The sequence below is a fragment of the Saccopteryx leptura genome, chromosome 6 (genome assembly GCF_036850995.1).
Source record: "Saccopteryx leptura isolate mSacLep1 chromosome 6, mSacLep1_pri_phased_curated, whole genome shotgun sequence".
Taxonomy (NCBI): domain Eukaryota; kingdom Metazoa; phylum Chordata; class Mammalia; order Chiroptera; family Emballonuridae; genus Saccopteryx; species Saccopteryx leptura.
The window spans coordinates 64,070,722-64,092,988 of NC_089508.1; the positions used below are offsets into that span (position 1 = coordinate 64,070,722).

General features: G+C 39.0%; 1 protein-coding gene across 2 annotated transcripts in view; it reads left to right on the forward strand.

Moving 5' to 3' along the window:
• CCPG1 (cell cycle progression 1) overlaps nucleotides 1-22,267 on the forward strand; it is a 63,440-nt gene that overhangs the window by 19,827 nt on the left and 21,346 nt on the right. The window contains exons 2-7 of one of the 2 annotated variants that reach the window (XM_066343062.1): nucleotides 7,460-7,528; nucleotides 10,909-11,029; nucleotides 12,826-12,902; nucleotides 15,758-15,962; nucleotides 18,235-18,330; nucleotides 20,008-20,259. In XM_066343062.1, the coding sequence (XP_066199159.1) occupies nucleotides 7,469-7,528; nucleotides 10,909-11,029; nucleotides 12,826-12,902; nucleotides 15,758-15,962; nucleotides 18,235-18,330; nucleotides 20,008-20,259 (811 nt within the window). In that variant the 5' untranslated portion in view covers nucleotides 7,460-7,468. The remainder of the gene's footprint in view (nucleotides 1-7,459; nucleotides 7,529-10,908; nucleotides 11,030-12,825; nucleotides 12,903-15,757; nucleotides 15,963-18,234; nucleotides 18,331-20,007; nucleotides 20,260-22,267) is intronic. The other variant, XM_066343064.1, reaches the window with a different exon arrangement.

The window sequence follows — 22,267 nt, forward strand, 5'->3', positions numbered from 1 at the left end:
TAAAAATAAAATTGGAGCTCTTTATCAAAGCTTTAAACTTAATGCTAATTAGTAAAGTAAATCAAGGAAAAAAGTAATATAAGCCATCATTGGGCAAGTTATACCAGGAAGTATGGAAGTTATACTATGGAGTAAGAAGTAAATGCTAGCCCTGGCTGGGTAGATAGTTGGTTAGAGCGTCCTCTCGATATGCCAAGGTTGCAGGTTCGCTCTCTGGTCAGGATACTAAAAAAAGGTAAATGCTATAGATTCAGAGGAAGGAGAGATCAGTGTGTCAGAAACAGTGGTCTATGAAAATTTCATGGAGGAGGACTGAGCTTTAAATGCAGAGGTCTGCCCTAGCCAGGTAGCTGAGTTGGTTATAAGGTTGTCCCAGTCCACCAAGGTTGTGGGTTCAATTCCACTTAAGTCATATACAAGAATCAACCAATAAATGCATGAAAAGTGGAACAACAAATCAATGTTTCCACTCTCTGCCCCCCCCCCACTAAAATAATAAATTTTAAAAAATGAAATATAGAAATCAGAAGGAAGGAGGAAAGCATTCCAGGAAGTCTGACTTTACTAAGTGAAGACACGGAGGCAGGGCTGTCCATTTTGTGTTCCGAAGACACAAAGCAAGTAAATTACTTTGACCAGGTAAGAACTAATCAAATACAAACCAGTTAGTGGAAGCTTTTGAATGTCATCCTGAGGAATTTGACTTGATTCTACAGGTTACTTATTTTCAAGGTCAGGGGAAACTTTTGTGTGGGCAAAAAGAAATATTTGGAAATAAGTACTTTATTGTATGTAATCTGTAATCAATTTTATCTTTGGCTGTATGTAATTGGTTGTATGTAATTGTATGTGTTTAGGGAGGAACTAAGGAAAGAATTGAAAAATGTGATGAATACCAATAATTAAAATATCATTGAGGCCCTGGCCAGTTGGCTCAGTGGTAGAGCATCGGTCCGTCATTTGGATGTCCTGGGTTCAATTCCCAGTCAGGGTACACAGGAGAAGTGCCCATCTGCTTTTCCACCCCTTGCCCTCTTGCTTTTCTCTCTCTCTCTTTCCCTCTCCCTCCTCCCTTCCTCCCCTTCGCCCCCCTCCCTCTTCTGCTCCCCTCCTGCAACCAGGCTCCATTGGAGTGAGTTGGCCCTGGGTACTGAGGATGGCTCCAAGGCCTCTTCCTCAGGTGCTAAGAAGAGCTAGGTTGCTGGAGCAATGCCCCAGATGGGGAGAGCATTGCCCCCTAGTGGGCTTAACAGGTAGATCCTGGTCAGGGCGCATGCAGTAGTCTGTCTCTCTGCCTCTCCTCCTCTCACTGAATAAACAACAAAACTAAACAAAAATAGCCTTGTATTGGTGCAGGTATATAGATCAGTGGGACAGAATGGAGACTGCAGAAACTGATTCATAAATGTATGGAACCTTTTATGACAAAAAGTGGCATTGTAAATCAGAAAAAGTATGGAATATTCAGTAATAGGGATAATTTCTACCTTATACCAAAAGGGAACATATCTAGATGCATAGATAAAACAGCTAAGTGTAAAAGGCAAAACTCTGAAAAAGTATTAGTAGAAAATACAGGAGAATCGTTTTATAGTCTTGGGAGTAGGAAAGACTTTCTAGCAAGGTATAAAGTATAGATGGCTATGACTCCCTGTTCTCTATGCTCCACCCTCTATATTTGACTGCCTAAAACCAAAAAATATCTATGATAGAGATATTTTTTAAAAATTGAAGCATGCTAGAAGGAAATATTTGCAATAGGTATAATAATGAATTTATTTATGACCCAATTTTTTTTTCTTATCCAAGTGAGAGGAGGGGAAATAGACTCCTGCATGTGCACTGACAGGGATCCACCTGGCAACCCATCTGGGCCATGCTCGCAACTGAGCTATTTTTAGCCCCTTAGGTGGAGGCTTCACTGAGCCATCCTTAACTCCCCTGGGCCAGCATGCTCAAACCAATAGAGCCATGGCTGCGGGAGGCGGGGAGGGAGTGAAGGGTGGAGAACTAGATGGTCACTTCTGTGTGCCCTGACTGGGAATCAAACCTGGGATATCCAGATGCTGGGCCGATGCTCTACAATTGAGCCAACTGGCCAGGGCCTCATGACACAATTTAATAAAGAACTGCAAGTCAAAAAAGACATCCCAATAGGATAGTGAACATAAGAGCATTAGATACTTCACAGAAAAGGAAGTAGGGAGTACAAGTAAACATTGAAAAGATATACAACTTCACTGAGTCAGCTGGGAAATGCAGGTTAAAATAACATCTTTTTTCCTGATGAGATGATCAGAGATGAAAGATGGTTGTTACTCTGTTGGTTGGCTGTGGAGAAATAGGTACCCTCATACATTGTTTGGAGGCCTTCCCTAACAACCTTGTTTAAAATGCCAGTCCTGTCCTCTACATCCTGCCTTCAGTTTTTTCTCTTTTTGCATTAATTTTTTCCAGAGCACTTACCACCTAGCTTACTACATATCCTGCTTGTTTGTATCTTATTACATACAAACTGTCCCTTACTAGAATATAAACTCTTCAGGGAGGTCCTCCCCTGCCCCCAGTGCTATATCCCCAGCACTTGAAATAGTTCATGGCACTTAGGTGTGCAGTATATTTTGAATGAATGAATGTGTTTATGTTCCATATCAAGACAGACTCGTTTAAAATATTTCTGAAGGGATGTTATTGGACAAAAAAATAGAGTAGAAAGGACATTTTAAAGCTTTCAATAGTTGGAATCTACAGTAGTTGGGAATCTAGTTTAAAGTAGGCATTTTCATATCCTTTTGGGAATTTCAGAACCTTTGAAAAGCATTATAGAAATTGGTCCTTGAAAGCTATTTAAATTGTGCACCTGAAACCTGTGTAATTTTGTTACCCAGTCACCCCTATAAATTCAATAGGAAAAAAAAATACGTCGTTTATAGTGTAGCAACAGTTTTGGGACATTTGCTGACAGCCCATTGGTTGGTTCACATCGGAATTATAGACGTGTGGGAGAATAATGCCCGTATAATAATTCCTCCTCATTTTTAATTCTAGAGGATACAGTGAGGGAAACCTTACTTTTTCCATAGTAAAATATAGCTAACCAGGAATGATGAAGGACACCATCATCATCTACTAGGTAACATTCACTTGGATTGTACTTTATAGGTAAAAATTTGTTGCTGTATTACTAGTTTTAACAACTGCTACCTAGTAGTGTTTTAAAATTAAATTTTTGAGCCCTGGCTGGTTGGCTCAGCGGTAGAGCGTCGGCCTGGCATGCAGGAGTCCTGGGTTCGATTCCCGGCCAGGGCACACAGGAGAAGCGCCCATCTCCTTCTCCATCCCTCCCCCTTTCCTTCCTCTCTGTCTCTCTCTTCCCCTCCTGCAGCCGAGGCTCCATTGAAGCAAAGATGGCCTGGGCGCTGAGGATGGCTCTGTGGCCTCTGCCTCAGACGCTAGAATGGCTCTGGATGCGACAGAGCGACACCCCAGAGGGGCAGAGCATCGCCCCCTGGTGGGCATGCCGGGTGGATCCTGGTTGGGCGCATGCGGAGTCTGTCTGACTGCTTCCCCGTTTCCAGCTTTGGAAAAATGAAAAAAAGAAAAGAAAAAAATTTACATTTTTGGCCCATAACTCTGCCCTAAATTAGCCCTCAGCTGCCTGTCATTTCCAGTGGGGTATCATAATGGCAATTTCAAATTTAACCTGCCTCAAACCGATTTACCAATTTTTTTTCATAACTTACAACTTTTGAAGTCTTCTGTCTCAATTCTTGTATTTGCTTAGGCCAGGAGTCATCCCTCATCCCCCCCCTTTTTTTTCTTGTTCTTAAAAGATTTTATTTATTAATTTTACAAAGACAGAAGAGAGAAGGGAGCATGGAGCAAAAAGTATTAACTCATAGTTGCTTCATGTTGTTCATTGCTTGCTTGTTGTCTGTGCCTTGCCCAGACAAGCCCAGGGTTTTGAACTGGGGACCTCAGCATCCCAGGTTGGTGCTTTATCTACTGTGCCACTACACCCAGGTCCTCATCCCCTTGCCCAGTACTGTACATCCGGAAGCACTGTGTTCTCTGCCTTCAAATGTATGTATAATTTGTGCCCATCTTGCTGTCTTCAGTGCTGCCAAACTGTTCCAAAATTTGCAGTAGGTCTTTCTGCTTCTGTCTTTCCTCCCCCGTAGTATATTATTTCAATACAGCAGCCAGAGTTTTCTTTCTTTTTTTCATTTATTGATTTTTGAGAGAGAGGAAGGGGGAGGGAGAGAGAGATCAATTTATTTTGCCACCCATTTATGCACTCCTTGTTTTTGAATCAACTGAACTATCCTCAGTGCCTGGGGCTGACACTTGAACCAATTAAGCCACTGGCTGCTAGAGAGAGGAAGAGAGAGACAAGGGAGAGAGGGAGGAAGAGAGAAACAAATGGTTACTTCTCATGTGCGGTCCAACTGGGGATTGGACCTGGGACGTTTGCATGCTGGGCCGACACTCTATCCACTGAGCAAACTGGCCAGGGCCCAGTATGAGCTTTCTATTTCTTTTCCCAAAAGCGACCTCACCACAAGCATTCAAGGGCTTTTCCCGTGCTGCTTGTGTCCCTTACCAAACGGGGTGAGTGGAAGCCCTTTTCCTTTTCCTGGCTTTGGGAGGTTGTTTCTTCTGGTATCTCATGTGTCATTTGTCATGGTGACAATGAACTACTTGAAGTAGCAAACCTTCCGTTTGGTTCCCGATCCTCACATGGGGCACCATTTGTTGCTGCGACAATGAACTACTTGGAGTAGCAAACCTGTTGTTTGGTTCCTGTTCTTCACACAGGGCACCACTTGTTGCGAAAAAATTTCCCAGATGTCATGCTCCAAGGGACCAAGGGAAGGCAACAGCCCGAGTTAGCAGACTGAAGGACTGAGGCCCAGAACCCAGCCTTACTCAGTTATTTATTAGCCAGTACAAATAACTCTAGAAAGCAGATAGAAGAAGTTTTCAGGGAGTGAAGTGAAAGACAAGGAACATGCTGACTTCTAATCTCTGTTCTGAGCCTAAATCAGGGGTCCCCAAACTACAGGCTGCGGGCCTCATGCGGCCCCCTGAGGTCATTTATCTGGCCCCCGCCACACTTCCGGAAGGGGCACCTCTTTCATTGGTGGTCAGTGAGAGGAGCACATTGACCATCTCATTAGCCAAAAGCAGGCCCCATAGTTCCCATTGAAATACTGGTTAGTTTGTTGATTTAAATTTACTTGTTCTTTATTTTAAATATTGTATTTGTTCCCGTTTTGATTTTTTACTTTAAAATAAGATATGTGCAGTGTGCATAGGGATTTTTTCATAGTTTTTTTTTATAGTCCGGCCCTCCAACGGTCTGAGGGACAGTGAACTGTCCCCCTGTGTAAAAAGTTTGGGGACTCCTGCCCTAAACATTTCTTGTCACAGAATCTTATCCTGCTGTTTTGCTGTTTCCAGTACTGGGTCAGAGAGGCCCCTGGACTCTCATCGCTCAGTGCTTTGGCTCTAGGGTGCCTTGCTGTCTCTAATTGTCATCCTAACTCTGCATATTTTCATAGCATATTCCTACAAAAAGGGATTTGTTGAAGAGAAAACAAGATGCTAGAGATAAAGCTGAAAGATATACTCCTAAGCCTTTAGGCATTATTATCCTAAAGACTGTATGAAAAAGCTTAACATTTTGAAGGAATGACATGAGATTATCCTTTTAGGAAGATGACTTGCAATGGTAGTTCAGGAGTCAGTGCCTCTAGGGTGGGGTCAGTAATTTCCTTTTTACATTTTGCTTTAATTGCAACACACCCAGCTTTTTGAGAACAGTCATACTAAAGATGGTTGTTAGTATAATGGACTTTTGCATATCCAAACTGTTACTTTGCTGTTTGGCAGTAAGAATTGTTTTGTTTTGTTTTTTCTTTTTTCCAATTTGGGCTAGGTGTCAAGCTTGTCCTTCCTCCAAGACAAATAAAGAATTAAATTGAGTGCTGGTTAAAGTGGGCTCTTTGATTTGAGAAATTCAAATATGCTAAAGTTGTTCCAATTTAGCAATGTATTTAGTTTTGTTTGTTTTTTTGAAATATTTTTATTTTGTCTTCTGAGCTGTTAGTGTACTTTGTTACAAGGCAGAAGCTAGGAACTGATACCAGACAGGGACCTGGCCCTTTTGGTCTGCCGAGGGCTAGCTGGCAGTGAGTGGGTTCTTGACCTTGTGCAGGAAAAATTTCACAACAAAAGTTCAGGTCATCCTGAGAGTTTATTAAAGCTTGGGACATTGAAACAAGAATAAAAGAAGAGGGGCTGCCTTGCTCTCTAGAAACCTCATGGGAAAGAAAGGAGCAGAGAAAAGGGGGCCTTGGAGGCAGGTTTAGGGGGTTAGCCTGGACGAGCTGCTGCTGCCCACCTCCCCCCTGCTGCCCTGATTGCAAGTCTCTTGAGGACCCTTAGAGTTTAGGCAGTTGCATTTTTAATTTTTTGAGGAACCTCCATACTGTTTCCCATGGTGGCTGCACCAATTTACAGTCCCACCAGTAGCAAATGAGGGTTCTCAGCTCTCCATCCTGCCAGCACTTATTTGTTGATTTTTTTGGTGATAGCCATTCTGACAGGTGTGAGGTGCTGCCTTTACTTTTGTTCTGTAATGCTTTTCTGTTCTTTCTTAAGAAATCCTTTAATAAGTTTATCATTAAATTTATAAACTGTCTAGGCCCTTATTTATACGTAGGATTTATTTATTTATTTATTTTTGTGGCAGAGAGAGAGTCAGAGAGAGGGACAGACAGGAAGGGAGAGAGATGAGAAACATCAATTCTTCGTTGCGGGTCCTTAGTTGTTCATTGATTATTTCTCATATGTGCCTTGACCAGAGGGCTACAGCAGACCGAGTGGCTATAGCAGTTTCTAATCAACCTCTGGTCTCTCCACCCCTGCCCCATTCCTGTTTTAATTTGAATTGAAATGTTTGCTGACACGGTTATTGTCATAGAAATTGTTTGCTAAAATGGACATTTTGCTTGGCTTGGGAGCTCTTCTATTCCCCACGCTTGGTTTCTTTAGCCATGCTTTTCACACCTTACTGCTCTTTGAAAACATAGGCTTTTACTCTCTGCTGTCAGCTCCCAGCTCCTCATTTTCTCAACTCCTAACTTCCTCACATAGTTAAATTGGTTCTCCTTTCCATGCAGTTCTGCCTGGCCAGATCCTACATTTTCTTTCAGGCCCAGCTTTCTTCCTCACTCCAGCAATATGACTATCTAGACTATTCCTAGCTCTGGAGTATCTCCTGGTTGTATTTGTTTATGTGGGTATGCAGTTATATCTGGTATGATAAACCCATGGGTGGGGTATCTCAGTTTCACATGAGAGATAGTAAGTTTCATACTTGGGTCACATGCAGTACTTCTTGTAGGCTTTTTAAAAGTATTCCCAACATGTCAATATGTTTTTCTGTTTGTAGACCTGAAAAATGTCTGAAAATTCCAGTGACAGTGATTCATCTTGTGGTTGGACTGTCATCAATCATGAGGTATGTTATTAAATCCTTTATGTGAGGCGATTTGTAATCTTACTCTGATAGCAGTGATGCAAACTGGGTTTTTTGAAAGCCAGTATTCCCTACATTTAAGCATATGGTTTCATTGTCTATAGCAGCGGTTCTCAACCTTTCTAATGCCGTGACCCCGCAATACAGTTCCTCATGTTGCGGTGACCCCAAACCAAAAAATAATTTTGGTGGCTACTTTATAACTGTAATTTTGCTACAGTTATGATTCGGAATGTAAATACCTGATATGCATTATGTATTTTCCGATGGCTTTAGGTGACCCCGCTGGGGTCGTGACCCCACAGGTTGAGAACCGCTGGTCTATAGCTTGGACACTTTCTCACTTAAACTTCATTACTGAAAACTGGTCATGAGCCAGCATTTTGCACATTATTGTATATTGCTTTTTTCAGCTTTGAGACAGTAGGAAAATATTTATTGAGGGTTTATTATTGGTCATGTCCTGTGCTTTATTTATATTTTTATATAATTTTAAACCTCTGGTATGGATTGTTTTCATTGTCATTTCATAGTTGAGAAAAGCTTACAGAGGTTAAGTAATTTGGCTAAGAACATTTAACTGGAAAATATCAAAGCCTACATTTAAATAAAACAAAGGTGTATAGAGAACGTGTTCCATTTATGATATGTGTTAGCAGAACTTGACAGGAAAAGGACTATGGCTAGAACTTTATCACAAAATGTATTTTATTATAGAAGTGTGATGTAACATAATTAGTACACAGTAAGCATTATTTTCTTGGTAATATATGTCCATTGTAGAAAAATCATAAAATACTGATGAATAGAAGCAATGACAAAAAAATCATCTATACCTATTCAAAGTTTTAATGGATTTATTTATATTCCTCTTTGTTTTTATGAGCTCTTAAGCCTCACTTGTTCTCCTTTATTAATAAAGATTTTATTTTGGTTTTTTATAAATCAAAATGTCTCTAGTTAGAATAAAAAGGTAACCTTAATGAAAGAGATGTTGGATAACAACAAAAAATGACAAACATGATATTTGCGGGACTTAAAACACAGTCAAAGAAACAAATAGCTGCAAATACAAGTACATTTTAGCATGAAGCCATACAGCTCAAGGCACAGTGCTAAATTTTTACGGTCCTAATCGACTTCCCCCTTCTCTCTCCTTGCAGCCCTACCCTACAATCTCAATTTTGGGTTTTTGGCTATGCAGTGAGGATTAGAAATCCCCCAGGGTCCATGTGAGGTCAGCAGAGTGTCTAAGCCAGCAATGTTCAGTAGCAATACAATGTGAACCACGTATGTGAGCTTAAATTTTCTAGTAGGCACATTTACAAGAGTAAAACAAATAAACTGAAGTTAATGTAAAATATTTTATCCAAAATACAATGATTTCAACATGCAATCCATATAACAGTTGAGATGTTCTACATTGATTTTTTCATATTAAATATTTAAAAAGCAGTATGCATTTAATTTTATTATTGCTTGTGTCACTTTATATTAGCCTCATTTCAAGTGCTCAACAGTGACATGGCTAGTGCCCACATTATTGGACAAAACAGGTCTAAATCATTTGTAGAGAATTACAAGTTGACTCCAAATAAATACCCATTCTTCACTATTTTCTTCTCTCTGCATTACATATTAATAAACTGTGTTCTGCATTCTGGATATCGTTTCATATAAAGACTGGACCAAGGGGATTAAGCCACCAGGGTAGTTTTTCTAGAGGGCTGTGTAGTAGTCATTAATAAAGATTTTAAGTGGTATTTTTTACAATTACTTTGATAAGTTAATATGTAGACAGTTAGGTTAGTCATATCTTATACAACATTAACAAAAAGATTGCTTTTCCTGCAAGAAAATTTCAAAATTTAATAGCAGCTATATGTGTTGAGTTTGAGGGCCTCCCTCTTTCCTTCCCCTTCCCCTTCCCCTTCCCCTTCCCCTTCCCCTTCCCCTTCCCCTTCCCCTTCCCCTTCCCCTTCCCCCTTCCCCCTTCCCCTTCCCCTTCCCCTTCCCCTCCTCCCCTGCTTCCTTTGTTTCATTTTTTAGTAAGTGGCTTTTCAATTTTTTTTAGTTTTATTGTTTTTGTGACTTTTCTATTTTTAACATTTTTTCAAAGCTCTTAGATCAATTCCCATAGCAGTAACTTCTCCTTCAAGGATAATTAACTAGGAGCAAGGCAGCTGTGGGAGTCTTGCTTGTGAGTGCTGTGTGAAGCATGACAGCAGGCAGACTTCTTTGGCACTTAGCCCATGTGTCATTGAGTCTTCTGTATTAGCAGTATCATGTCACAGAGCATGTCATATCTGTACTTTAATCCTCTTCTCTCCACATCCAGTTATCAAGTTCTGCTTATTTGCTAGTATCTCTTACATGTGTTTCCTTTTCCTTTCTGATTATCCCCATTCTGATTTAGGCCAGAACTGATTTCCCCTGGAACCTCCGATCTATAATACCTTACCTATGCTTCTACCATTGTCCTACCACTTAAGCAACCCCAAAGACTTATATTCAGGATTCTTTAGTACTCAGCCTAAAACCCACTCCTTTAATAAAATCTTTTAGCTTACGTTGTATTAAATTGTGTTTATTAGGAGAATTCAGATTAGTTTTAGATTGTGTTTATTAGGAGAACTTTTGATTTCATGGATTAGTAAATTACAGGAAAATTGAGGGAGTGGCAGAATCAATTTAGTGGTTAACTTTATTTTGCTAATTAAGACACAAGAAAAAACTCAAAATCTATTTTATTAAAGAAAAGACACTGTGACGTCAAAGTAGTAAGGACAAGCTTGAAAGAATAACAATCTAAAATTTTATAAGGAAAAGTTTACTCCATTAATCTAATGGATCCATTTTAAGCCTCACCCTTAAACTTTTCTTTTTGCACATTGCTGTAAAAGTAGTTATTTGCATGTGGCTGTTTTCTCTGAATAGGATATAGATTTGGATTCAAATTTTTTATACCCTAACAAACTGCCTTGCCTGCAGTAGTTTGGTAATGCAGAAGCAAATTAATAGAAATAGCTAAGAACAGAAACTTTATCCTCTGAGATTCAAATTTTTCCTTGGCGTTATAAAATAGAATAGTTAGAACAGTGGTTTCCTATTGCTGGTGGTTGCAAACAATGAGTTAGAGCATTTGACGTTGGACCAACTTTTCTTTTAGAATCTAAACCTGTTCTCCCTTCTGCTGTTTCCCTGCCATAGGCCTTTATGGACTAAATTGAACAAGTTTGATCACATACTATTCTCTTTGGAGTATGGCAGCACTGGGACTTTAATAATGGAAGCATCTACTTGTAGTCAAATCCAGCTTTGAGCAGCTGGTAGACAAATAACTGATTTTCACTTTCCCCTAGGGGTCTGATATAGAGATGGTGAATTCCGAACAAGGGACAGCCAGTGACAGCTGTGAGCTCACCCCGGAGTATTCATCTTTAGAGCAAGAGGAGCTACAAGTATTGCAGTTAGAACAGGGAGGTAAGATGTTTAAAAATTCCAATACATGTATTTATTTTTAAAAATAGGATATGCGAGGGACATTATGAATCTTGCCTTCTTTCTAGGTAAACAGCTATCTGGCTAATCTAAATGATTATGTCACTGAAGGACTAGAATTCTTTCTTTCTTTTTTTTTTTTTTCTCATAAGGACTAGAATTTTTATATGTATTAAATGATGGGCAGGCCTGTAGAGTCCAGTGCTACCAGCCTGCCCAGGAGTTTGTTTATTTGCAGTTGTAGGATATGTTTGGGCCCCCAGATAATTCTTTGATACTACATGTGTAACCAGTTACTCAGTATTACTAATCTTGAGTAAGACTAGTGATGTGCAAAATTATTAAATTATCAAAAGCGATTTACTAAACTCTTTTTCAGGTATTGTTATACTTTAGAGTACTTTGGTTAGAGGTGGTAAATGGTATTTAACTACTGTATTACATCTGTGTTATGTATAATCCCACTTCCTGTAGGATTTGATGTTTACATTAATTATATAGAGAAATAATGATGCCCAAATAATTAATGCATACTCTTACTGTCATACTTAAATTATTTTTAAACTTTTTAAAAAAAATTACTAAAAATGTAAACAGAACATTTTCTTCTTTGTAGACTCAAGTGGAGGTGTCTAGGCTAGAAATATAGTAGATGATGCCTGTTAATCTTGTTTTTAGCCTACCTGTTGATTACTAATCTCATTGTTCCTGGGTGACAGATCTCTTTGAGTATCTGAAAGCTAAGGATAGTCCCTCCCAAAAAATGCACATACTCATGTTGAAGACTATTAACCTCTAAATTAATATTCTGTTAGGGACTAGATAACACAAAAGCAGTGAGTGTTTTTTCTTTTTTTGGTGGTAGGGGTTAAATTATATGAGAAATGCATGTTTGTGATAGAAACAAATGATGAGCAAAATAAAAGTTAAGCCATCCATAATGTGTTTTTTGTCTGGAGGTAATTGCTGTAAACATTTGGTATACAGGGTAGGGCAAAGTAGCTTACACTTGTATGTGAAATACAGAATTTATTCTTGTATTATTATTTTTTGTATTATTTTCCATATAAACAACTATAAATCTGCTTTTTCCCACCCTATATGTTCTTTGCTAAGCATAAATTTGTTTATTATATATTTTAAACTTTTTAAATATTATGTAGTCTTATTAAAAATCCAGTGTTATGAATTCTTGAACATTTTTTCTTTGAAGAGTTTTTTATAAAATACATCTGCTGTAGTTATATTGTCTTGTTTTTCTATGTTCAAGTTCTTGTTATTTACAGAATCTATTATTTATTGTACAGAATTGATAATTTGAAGCTCTAGTTTTGATTCTTGTGTTTCCAGACATTGACAGTCATTGCAGTAGTGGTACCTTTAGCTTGAATAAACTTTAAGACTGCAGGATATGTGCTATCAGATAACTGAGAATTGATTTTGCATATTAACGGATTTTTATGGTCACTTTGGATTAAGTAAGTAGCTTGGTATTGTAAAGTGGAACCTATGTTTATTTAGAGATTGTATTGTTTTAGTTGCTCTTAAATAAGTTAAGTATCTAAAATTATCCCCTGACAATTCCATATATTGAAATAATTATATTTGAAAGAGATCTTTTTAGCAACAGAAGAATTACTTATAATTATGTCATTTTATTAAATCCACTTTTAAAAATTAGGAATACTTTAAAAATTTTTATGTACTCAGATTATTATATATGTAGTAGACTACCAAAGTGATAAAGTATAACTGAATTGATTTTTGCTTTGTATCAGAGAGCAGCCAAAATGTTGCAATGTTAGTGGGAGAAACTGCTTATCCAACTTTGGAGGAAACGAAGTCAGCATTTGAAGTAAGCTTATATTTTACTCTGTGGAAATATGATAAACATAGAGAATACTAATTAAAGCCTCCACTTCTAGTTGTGAGTTCTGTTCCTATTTGAATTATAAAAAAATTTCATTAAAATTTTTGAGGTTCCCCAGATTGATCACTTTTAACATTAAAATTATTAGCTTTTATTTTAACTCCTGATCGAGAAGTCTTTTGATTTAAAAATGTAATTTCTTGGTAATATGTTAAAGACTTATTTAACCTCTAATATAATCTCTTTTTTAAAAATTTTTATTTATTGGCCCTGGCCAGTTGGCTCAGTGGTAGAGCATCGGCCTGGCGTGCAGAAGTCCCGGGTTCGATTTCCGGCCAGGGCACACAGGAGAAGCGCCCATCTGCTTCTCCACCCCTCCCCCTCTCCTTCCTCTCTGTCTCTCTCTTCCCCTCCCGCAGCTGAGGCTCCACTGGAGCAAAGATGGCCCGGGCGCTGGGGATGGCTCCTCGGCCTCTGCCCCAGGTGCTAGAGTGGCTCTGGTCGCAACAGAGCGACCCCCCGGAGGGACAGAGCATCGCCCCCTGGTGGGCAGAGCGTCGCCCCCTGGTGGGCGTGCCGGGTGGATCCTGGTCGGGCGCATGCGGGAGTCTGTCTGACTGTCTCTCCTCGTTTCCGGCTTCAGAAAAATACAGAAAAAAAATTTTTTTTATTTATTGATTTGAGAGAGAGAGAGAAAGAGAGAGAAATAGCAGTTTGCTGTTCCATTTATTTATGCATTCACTGGTTAATTCTTGTATATGCCCTGACTGGGGATTGTGCATCCTTGGCATATTGGGATGATGTAACCAACTGACCTAGAACGAGGGCTGGCTGAGAATTTTTATAAGAGTTGTTTGAGCAAACCCTCAACATGATGCTAGGAGCAAGATCTCAAATGCTCCCGAGAATATGTTTTGCAGTTTCTTTTATGCATTTGAAATTAAGGAAGATTGTATGGGCTGGGAAAAAAGCAAGGTGGGGATTGGATTATAGAATAGTTAACAAGATTGATGTTTGGGGGTAGTTGTGGTTTATTTCAAAGGTGTGTTAATGTTAACCAAGATGCACAGAAATAATGGACAGGCTTGCTTATATGCCTAGGGCATGACTACCTACCATGACTTGCCCAGTTAGAAATTTATGATTGGGCCCTGGCAGGTTTGCCCAGTGGATAGAACATTGGTCCTGTGTGCGGATATCCCAGGTTTGATCCCTGATCAGGGCACACATGAGAAGTGACCATCTGCTTCTTTTCCCTTCTCTCTTCCCCTTTTCTTTCACTTCCCCTCTTGCAACCAGTAGCTTGATTAGTTCGAGATTCAGCTGAAGGACTGAGGATAGCTTGGTTGGTCTGAGCATCAGCCTCCGGTGCCGAGGATAGCTTGGTAGACTTGAGCATTGGCCCCAGATGGGGGTTGCTGGGTGAATCCGATTGAGGTGAATTCAGGAGTCTGTCTTTCTATCTACACCCTTCTCACTTAAAGAAAAAATATGATTATTTTTTCTGTAAGGTTACTTAACATAGAACCTCTTTTTCCTTCCACAGTCCCCCCTCTTGGTCATAAATCAACTGGACCATAATCAAAGTTTTGGTCAAGTGGTGTAGTCTCCCTGTGCTAGGAAAGCTCATTCCTAGAAGTCTCAGCATTGATGTCGTCTTGTTGACCATTGGCAGTGGGGCAGTACTGTAATCATGGGATCTGAGTTGCGGTTGAATTTTCCTGAAACGGGAAGGGCAGTGACCAAGGTCTTAAGACCTTCGTTGTGAAAAAACACTCTGGACCATTTCTATCCTGTGAACTATAATGATTTGTGTCCTGCCTTCTGTCTCTCTCTCTTTTTTTTTTTTTTTTTTGTATTTGGCATCTAGATAATACTTACATAAACCATGAAAAGAATATTAACAGTTATATGTGCTTAGCCATAATAAACAGTTGGACTATATAGAAAAACCCAAAAAACGAGTATGACTGTTATTATGACAAGTATCATTGCAGAGAGGAAAAGATAATCAAAATGTATTCAGAGTTTAGTATCAGTCCATAGGTATACGAGCCTTGTCAATGTCTTGGGATATGGTTTGTCTAATTAGGTTGCCTTTTTTTTTTTTTTTTTTTTTTAAGATTTTATTCATTTTAGAGAGGGCAGAGAGAGAAAAAGAGAGGGGGGGTGGGAGCAGGAAGCATCAACTCCCATATGTGCCTTGATCAGGGAAGCCAGGGTTTCAAAGGCGACCTCAGTGTTCCAGGTCGACGCTTGATCCTGCTGCACCACCACAGAGGTTTCATTCTTGAATTATATTGAGGAATTAAGCTAAAATGAAGGTCAGTTTTTAAATTTGAGAGCAGACAATCTTAATACTTTGGCGTTTATTTGACTTTTAGATAAAACTAGATAGCTAGATGATCTTTACATGACATAGCTATTAAAGTTTATTACATATATAACATATGCATTACTAAAATTTATTACACACAAGGAAAGTTTAATCAGTCTTGTAACAGGCTCCTTGACTACAGAGTTAAGCTCAGATAAACCCAGGGAACTGGTGAGAAATCTTTTCCTGTGATCATTGGGTCATAAAGGTGGACTTCTTAGCTTTGCAGCCCACTTTGAGTAGGCAGCAGTTAGAGAGAGTCCTTAGCAGGTTGGAAGGTGTTTCATGCTAAAAGATGAAAATACTATTGGGATCCTTTCCTGTTGGACAGGATTCATATCTTTTATTTTAAGCCCAAATTACCATACTGCTTAAATATCATTATACACTTTGAAATGTGTAGAAAATATAAGGCCCTTAAATAATTGTTGAATTTACTGTCTCTAAAATTATGATTCCTCAGGGAGAGGAAGAAAAGTCACCTGAAGACAATGTTTATTTTGGAACTGTCAGCGACGATTCTGATATTGTTACCCTTGAGCCACCTAAGTTAGAAGAAATTGGAAATCAAGAAGAAGCCATAGTAGTTAAAGAAGCACAGAGTCCAGAGGACTTTAACATGGGCTCTTCCTCCAGCAGCCAGTATACATTCTGTCAGCCAGAAACTGGTAAGAACTATACAGAGAATACATTGATAACAGACTTAAGGACTCTTATGACCATATTTTATATAATGGCTTGTTTTATAATCCTAAATCTCAAGTTTTGAATATATTACAATAAACTCAAATATTTTTATAAAATTCACTGTTACATTTAATGTTTTCCTAGACTCTAGAGCCAAGAGCACAGTCTTTTGCTATCACAATAAATAACCATCTCTTACCATTATCAAAAGACACAAAAGAAGGTTGTTTCAAGGTGGTCTGTTGATGTCTCAAACACTCCAAAAAAAATACATTAGAATCCAAAGATCATTCATTTTAGATTGAGTTATGAAAATGTGCCTCTTGTAAGTCACATTCTTTTTTTTTTTTTGTATCTTTTCTGAGGTGAGAAGTGGGGAGGCAGAGAGTCAGACTTCGCATGCACCCAACTGGGATACACCCAGCATGCTCACCAGGGGACGATGCTCTGCCCATCTGGGCTGTTGTTCCGTTGCAACCAGAGCCATTGTAGCGCCTGAGGCGGAGGCCATGGAGCCATCTTCAGCACCTGGGCCAACTTTGCTCCAATGAAGCCTTGGCTGTGGGAGGGAAAGAGAGACAGAGAGAAACGAGAGGGGGAAGGGTAGAGAAGCAGATGGGCACTTCTCCCATGTGCCCTGGCCAGGAATCAAACCCGGGACTTCCACATGCCAGGCCGACGCTGTACCACTGAGCCAACCAGCCAGGGCCTGTAAGTCACATTCTTAATGCAGTTAATGCCTATTGTTCAGATAGAATCATTTGAAGGTTAAAATGTGTTATTGAGACTCGGGCTGGCTGGCTCAGTGGCTAGAGTGTTGGCCCAGCATATGGACATCCCAGGTTTGATTCCTGGTCAGGGCACACAAGAGAGATCATCTGCTTCTCTTTCTCTCCCTCTCCTCTTCTCTCTCTTCTCCTCCTGCAGCCAGTGGTTCTACTGGTTCAAGCATTGGCCCTGGATGCTGAGGATAGCTTGGTTGGTCCAAGCATCAGTCCCAGGTGGGGGTTGCTGGGTGGATCCTGGTCCAGGTGCATGCAGGAGTCTGTCTCACTATCTCCCCTCCTCCTAGTCTTGGCCTGGATAGGGCTAGTGTAATTGATTTTAGAATGTTTTTTGGTCATTGAATTTTATTTTGTTTTTCTTCTTTTTTTAAAAAATTGATTTGAGGGAGGGAGGAGAGAGATGAGAAGTATCAACTTGTAGTTGCTTCAGTTTTAGTTGTTCATTGATTGCTTCTTATACGTGCCTTTACCAAGTCGGGGGGAGGGTCTCAAGCTGAGCCAGTGATCCTTTGCTCAAGCCTGTGACTTTGGGAACATGTTGATGATCCCTCACTGAAGCCAGTGACCCCATTCTCAAGCTGGTGACCTTGGGGTTTTGAACCAGGGACATCAGCGTTCCAGGTTGACGCTCTATCTACTCTACTACCACTTGTCAGGCTCTAATTTAATTTATTTAAATATAGGATTTGTACTGTATTCCAGTATTATTTTTTCTTTCTTTTTTAAAAAGACTATGCCAGTTTAATTTGAAAATATGAGTAGGCCAGAAAAAAGTAGTTAGTTGAATTAGCAGGAGTATTGCAAAAGGGTCCAAGCAGACATTTAAGAAATTGGTGCTTCACATAATGTTATTTTTTTTCAGTTATCTGTTTTCTTCAGAGCTTATTATCTAGTTTTTATCTACTTTGTAAATTAGGATTTCTTGGGAATTGTAGATTCAATTAAGAGGTATATTTTATTAGGTATATATTTTTCCCATTGCTATACCTCCCAAAGGAATTATTTCTGTAAGGAAAATATTAAAAATAATAAAAATGACATTAGACAATGTTGAAAATATATATTAGTTACCAGAGTTTTTGTTCTCTTATTTCATATTTTTCTTGTCTTAATTTCCTGCTATCTGTTGCTTAGTTATTTTGTTATTTCCTTTCCCTTTCTTCATCACTATAGGATTTCAACTTCAATTTTTTTCTTCTTCTAAATTAGTTTCCTGTGACAGTAGTCTTTTGTTGATGTAAGAGCACTCCCCACCCTCTTCATATGATGCTCTCCTCCCCTAAGAGAGCAAAGTTGTTAGTTGTAGACGTTTGTATTGTATATGTTTTTTTAAAAAGGCTTGATAAATTTTGATGGAGCACAAATAACAATGTTGTTATAATTGTTTTCTAAGTGTTTTCAATTCTTTTTCCTTTTAATTCTTTATAATAAAGCTTTATACATCTTTTTTCCTGTTTATTCACAAAAGAAAGGTGGTGGGAGAAGCTGTGGAAGATTCCTGAATGCATAAGGGGATGGGATGATCAGCTGAAACATCATGTTCCTAGCCAACTCGCTTTCCAAGGTGGTGTGACTAAATCTATCAGCTTTTCTAGAGCTGAGTGTGCCTAGTCACATTTACTATTTACTTAGTGCTTTAAGGGTACCTTTTGTCAGCTATGATACTCTAAACAGGTGTTCAAATTGATTTTGTAATAAAGCTGACTAAGCTTATTGCATGCTTTTGCATTGCTTGCATCTTGGACTGGGCCAAATTAAGCTTTAAAAGACTTTTAAAAATCAGTGTATTTCAGATATCATCATATGTATTGGTTAAAAAGATGGAAGCATTAGATAAGGGTGTGAATTTATTAGTATGGATTAGGCTGGTTTATTTACTTGGAATATATAATGAAGGCAATATGTTAATATAGAATTGAAAGTTTGTTTAAGGAATTGTGACAAAAGGTTTGTTTCTACATTTACCCATCTTAATACAGTCAGAAACTCTGGCTTAAATACTCCAACCGTGATCATAAATGCCTTTGTATTATGTAATGCTTTGTTTAAGTCTTCCTTTCTTTTTCTTTATCCAAGAAATGTAACCTCACAGCTGAGGCGACGACATCTTGGAAAAACTAGTGATCAAGAATAACCAGATAAACATGATGAACATAAGGGTTATGAACAAAAGATCTCTCAGTGGCATCTTGTATCACTAAATATTAGGAATATTCATTTATTCATTCAGTAGTGCCTTCTGTCTTTGTGTCTGTCGTTGTAAATGTGAAAGTTAACTAAATCCTTCATGATCCTTCTTTAAAAAGTATTGCCTAACCTACGTTGCTGTAGCATGGATAATTTTTGAAGCATGAATGTTTGTTGTTTTGGACTGTGTATGTCAAGTTCAAGTTCACATTTTATCCTTACTTTCAGTGCTTTTTTCTTTCTGACTGGCCTGGGGAAATTATTACCGAGTCATGTAGTCTATATCAATATATAGTTTATTGATATATGAAACGGTGTTAACAAATTATACGTTTGAAAAAAAACCCTGAAGATAATTTTTCTAGTGGATATGGTTCCGGGACTTGAGATTTCTCATGAATTTTTAAAAAACTTTGTCTACTATTTTTTCATAAAGGAGCAGCACCAGACTAGTCCTTAATATCGGAGATAGCTGTTGTGTCACTTCCTCATGCTGACATATTTACTAGAGGGTAAAATTAATAGCCTTCTAGTAAGAGTGGCAGTTGAAGGGAAGGGCTCATCTGACTTCTGGAAACCGGTGTTAAGCTAGAGTGCTTTGAACCTTGATTGTGGATGCATAGGGTGGAAGTGAAACCAGGGTCCACATACACCCAAGGAACTGCTTGTAAATGCCCCTGTGTTCCTTGAAGAGATACAGGATTTTTTTTTCCTTCTAGAAATAGTGTTTGTTTATAGCTCTTATATCAAAGAAATTTAATAGACTGCGAGAATGGTTGTTCTAGTGGTGTAAACTACAAGAGAGGTTTTAGAAAAAGAGATAGACCTTCAAAGGCACGAATATGATTACAGATTCTTATGTATCAGTTGAAATCTTTTATGTTTTGGCGTTATGTTGATAAACTTGAAAACTTGAGTTTTTGTTGTGGTGTTTTTGTTTTTGGCTGTCTTATGTAAAAAGGCATGTAGGGATGGCATTGATTATCCTAAATCATATTTACTGGGGAAGCTTTTCTAAAATTTTTAATATTTATCTACATTTTTCTTTAAATAGTATTTTCATCTCAGCCTAGCGACGACATATCCAGTAGTGATGAAACCAGTCATCAGCCCAGTCCTGCCTTTAGACGACGCCGTGCTAGGAAGAAGACTGTTTCTAGTTCAGAATCTGAAGAACGACTGCTCAGTGAACAAGAAACTGAACCCTTTAAAGAGTTGTGTAAACGCCAGTTCAGTAGTGGCCTCAATAAGTGTGTTATACTGGCTCTCGTGATTGCAATCAGCATGGGATTTGGGCATTTCTATGGTAAGGAATTGAAAATTTGTTATCCATAAACTGATGGCATAGGGTAGAGGCACTAAGAGTGAGGAATTATGGGATCTGGTTTAGTGTTATTAAATATATGACCTTGGAAACCTTGCATCCTGTTTGAGCCTCAGTTTTCTCATTTGGAAAGGGGGGATAGTGTTGCCTGTTTCACAAAGCTGTTTTCACTTAAATTAAGCAGTGTTTATTTAAGAAATGTAAGGATTATTAGCATGTATATTTTTAAATTTTATTTTATTCAGTGAGAGGAGGGAAAATAGACTCCTGAATGCTCCCTGACCAGGATCCACCTGGAAAACCCACTAGTGGTTGATGCTCTGCCCATCTGGGGCATTACACCATTGCTCAGTAACCCAGCTATTCTTAGTGCCTCAGGCAGAGGCCATGGAGCCATCCTCAGCACCTGGGGCCAACTCGCTCCAATTGAGCCATGGCTACGGGGGGGGGGGGGGGGGGGGGGGAGGGAGGGAGGGAGGGAGAGAGAGAGAGAAGCGAAACCAGAGGGGGAGGGTGGAAAAGCAGATGGGCACTTTTCCTGTATGACCTGACCAGGAATCAAACCCAGGACATCCACATGCCAGACTGATGCTCTACCACTGAGTCAGCCAGCCAGGGCCAGCAAGTATTGTTTTTGAATGTTTATTTTTATTGATTTTTGAGAGAGAAAAAGGTAAAGAGAGGACCAATCTGTTTCTGTAAGTGCCCTGACCAGAGATCAGGGCAACCTTTGTGCTTTGGGATAATGCTCTAACCAGCTGAGCTATTCAGCCAGGGCAGCATGCATTTTTTTTTAAAGAAAAGATTAGAAGATTAAAAATGCTTACCATGAGGCAAATAATTTATTTTAGAATCACAGTTAAACTAGTTTGAACTAAGACTTTATTAGGAGGATTATTTAAATTCCAGTTCAAATAGTTTCAATTGAAATGTCACAATAATTGGTGCTCATTATTTCTGCCCTCATGTTTCATGCGAGCTTTATATTTTGTGACATTCATTGTTTTATAGTTTAGCATTATACTTTGCTCATTACTAATCTTGTTAGTGTTTATGTACATTGATTATCTTTTTTTTTTTTTTTTTGTATTTTTCTGAAGTTGGAAACGGGGAGGCAATCAGACAGACTCCCACATGTGCCCGACCGGGATCCACCCGGCATGCCCACCAGGGGGCGATGCTCTGCCCATCCGGGGCATCACTCTGCCACAATCAGAGCCATTCTAGCGCCTGAGGCAGAGGCCACAGAGCCATCCTCAGCACCCGGGCAAACTCTGCTCCAATGGAGCCCTGGTGGCAGGAGGGGAAGAGAGAGACAGAGAAGAAGGAGAGGGGGAGGGGTGGAGAAGCAGATGGGTGCTTCTCCTGTGTGCCCTGGCCGAGAATCGAACCCGGGACTCCCGCACGCCAGGCCGACGCTCTACCAGAGCCAACCTGCCAGGGCCTACATTGATTATCTTAAAAAGCCTTTAAAAGTCTCTCGGGTGAAAAGAGGAAGTAATTCCATATGGTTATTTTTCATTTGGGAGCCTGACATTCAATCTTATAATAAAGACAGTCAATAGTTGTTTTAAATCAGATTCAGTAAAACATATTTCTTATACTTAACTTTATATTAATAAAAATAAGTATTTAGATTCTTGGTAGATGCCTATTTGAATTTAATTTTGAAATACTATAATTTGTATCCTTCCTTGAAATTTGTTATAATGAGATTTGACTTGAAATCTATATATATTTAACTTTTTTATTATCTAGTTGGAGCAAATGTATTGTCCGTTTTTTGAGCATAATCTTTTTCCCCACAGGTAAACATGGAGGTAACAAAGGAGAAGGTCTTATCTTAATTTTTTTTCTACTAAAAAGAAAGTTGGACAGTTATTTAATGTTAATCCAGATTCCATTAAAACCTCACAAGTTGCATGAACTTTTAAGTATTTTGTAAAAAGATCAATTTAGAAAGGCATGCTTTCAAAATTGAGAAATTATT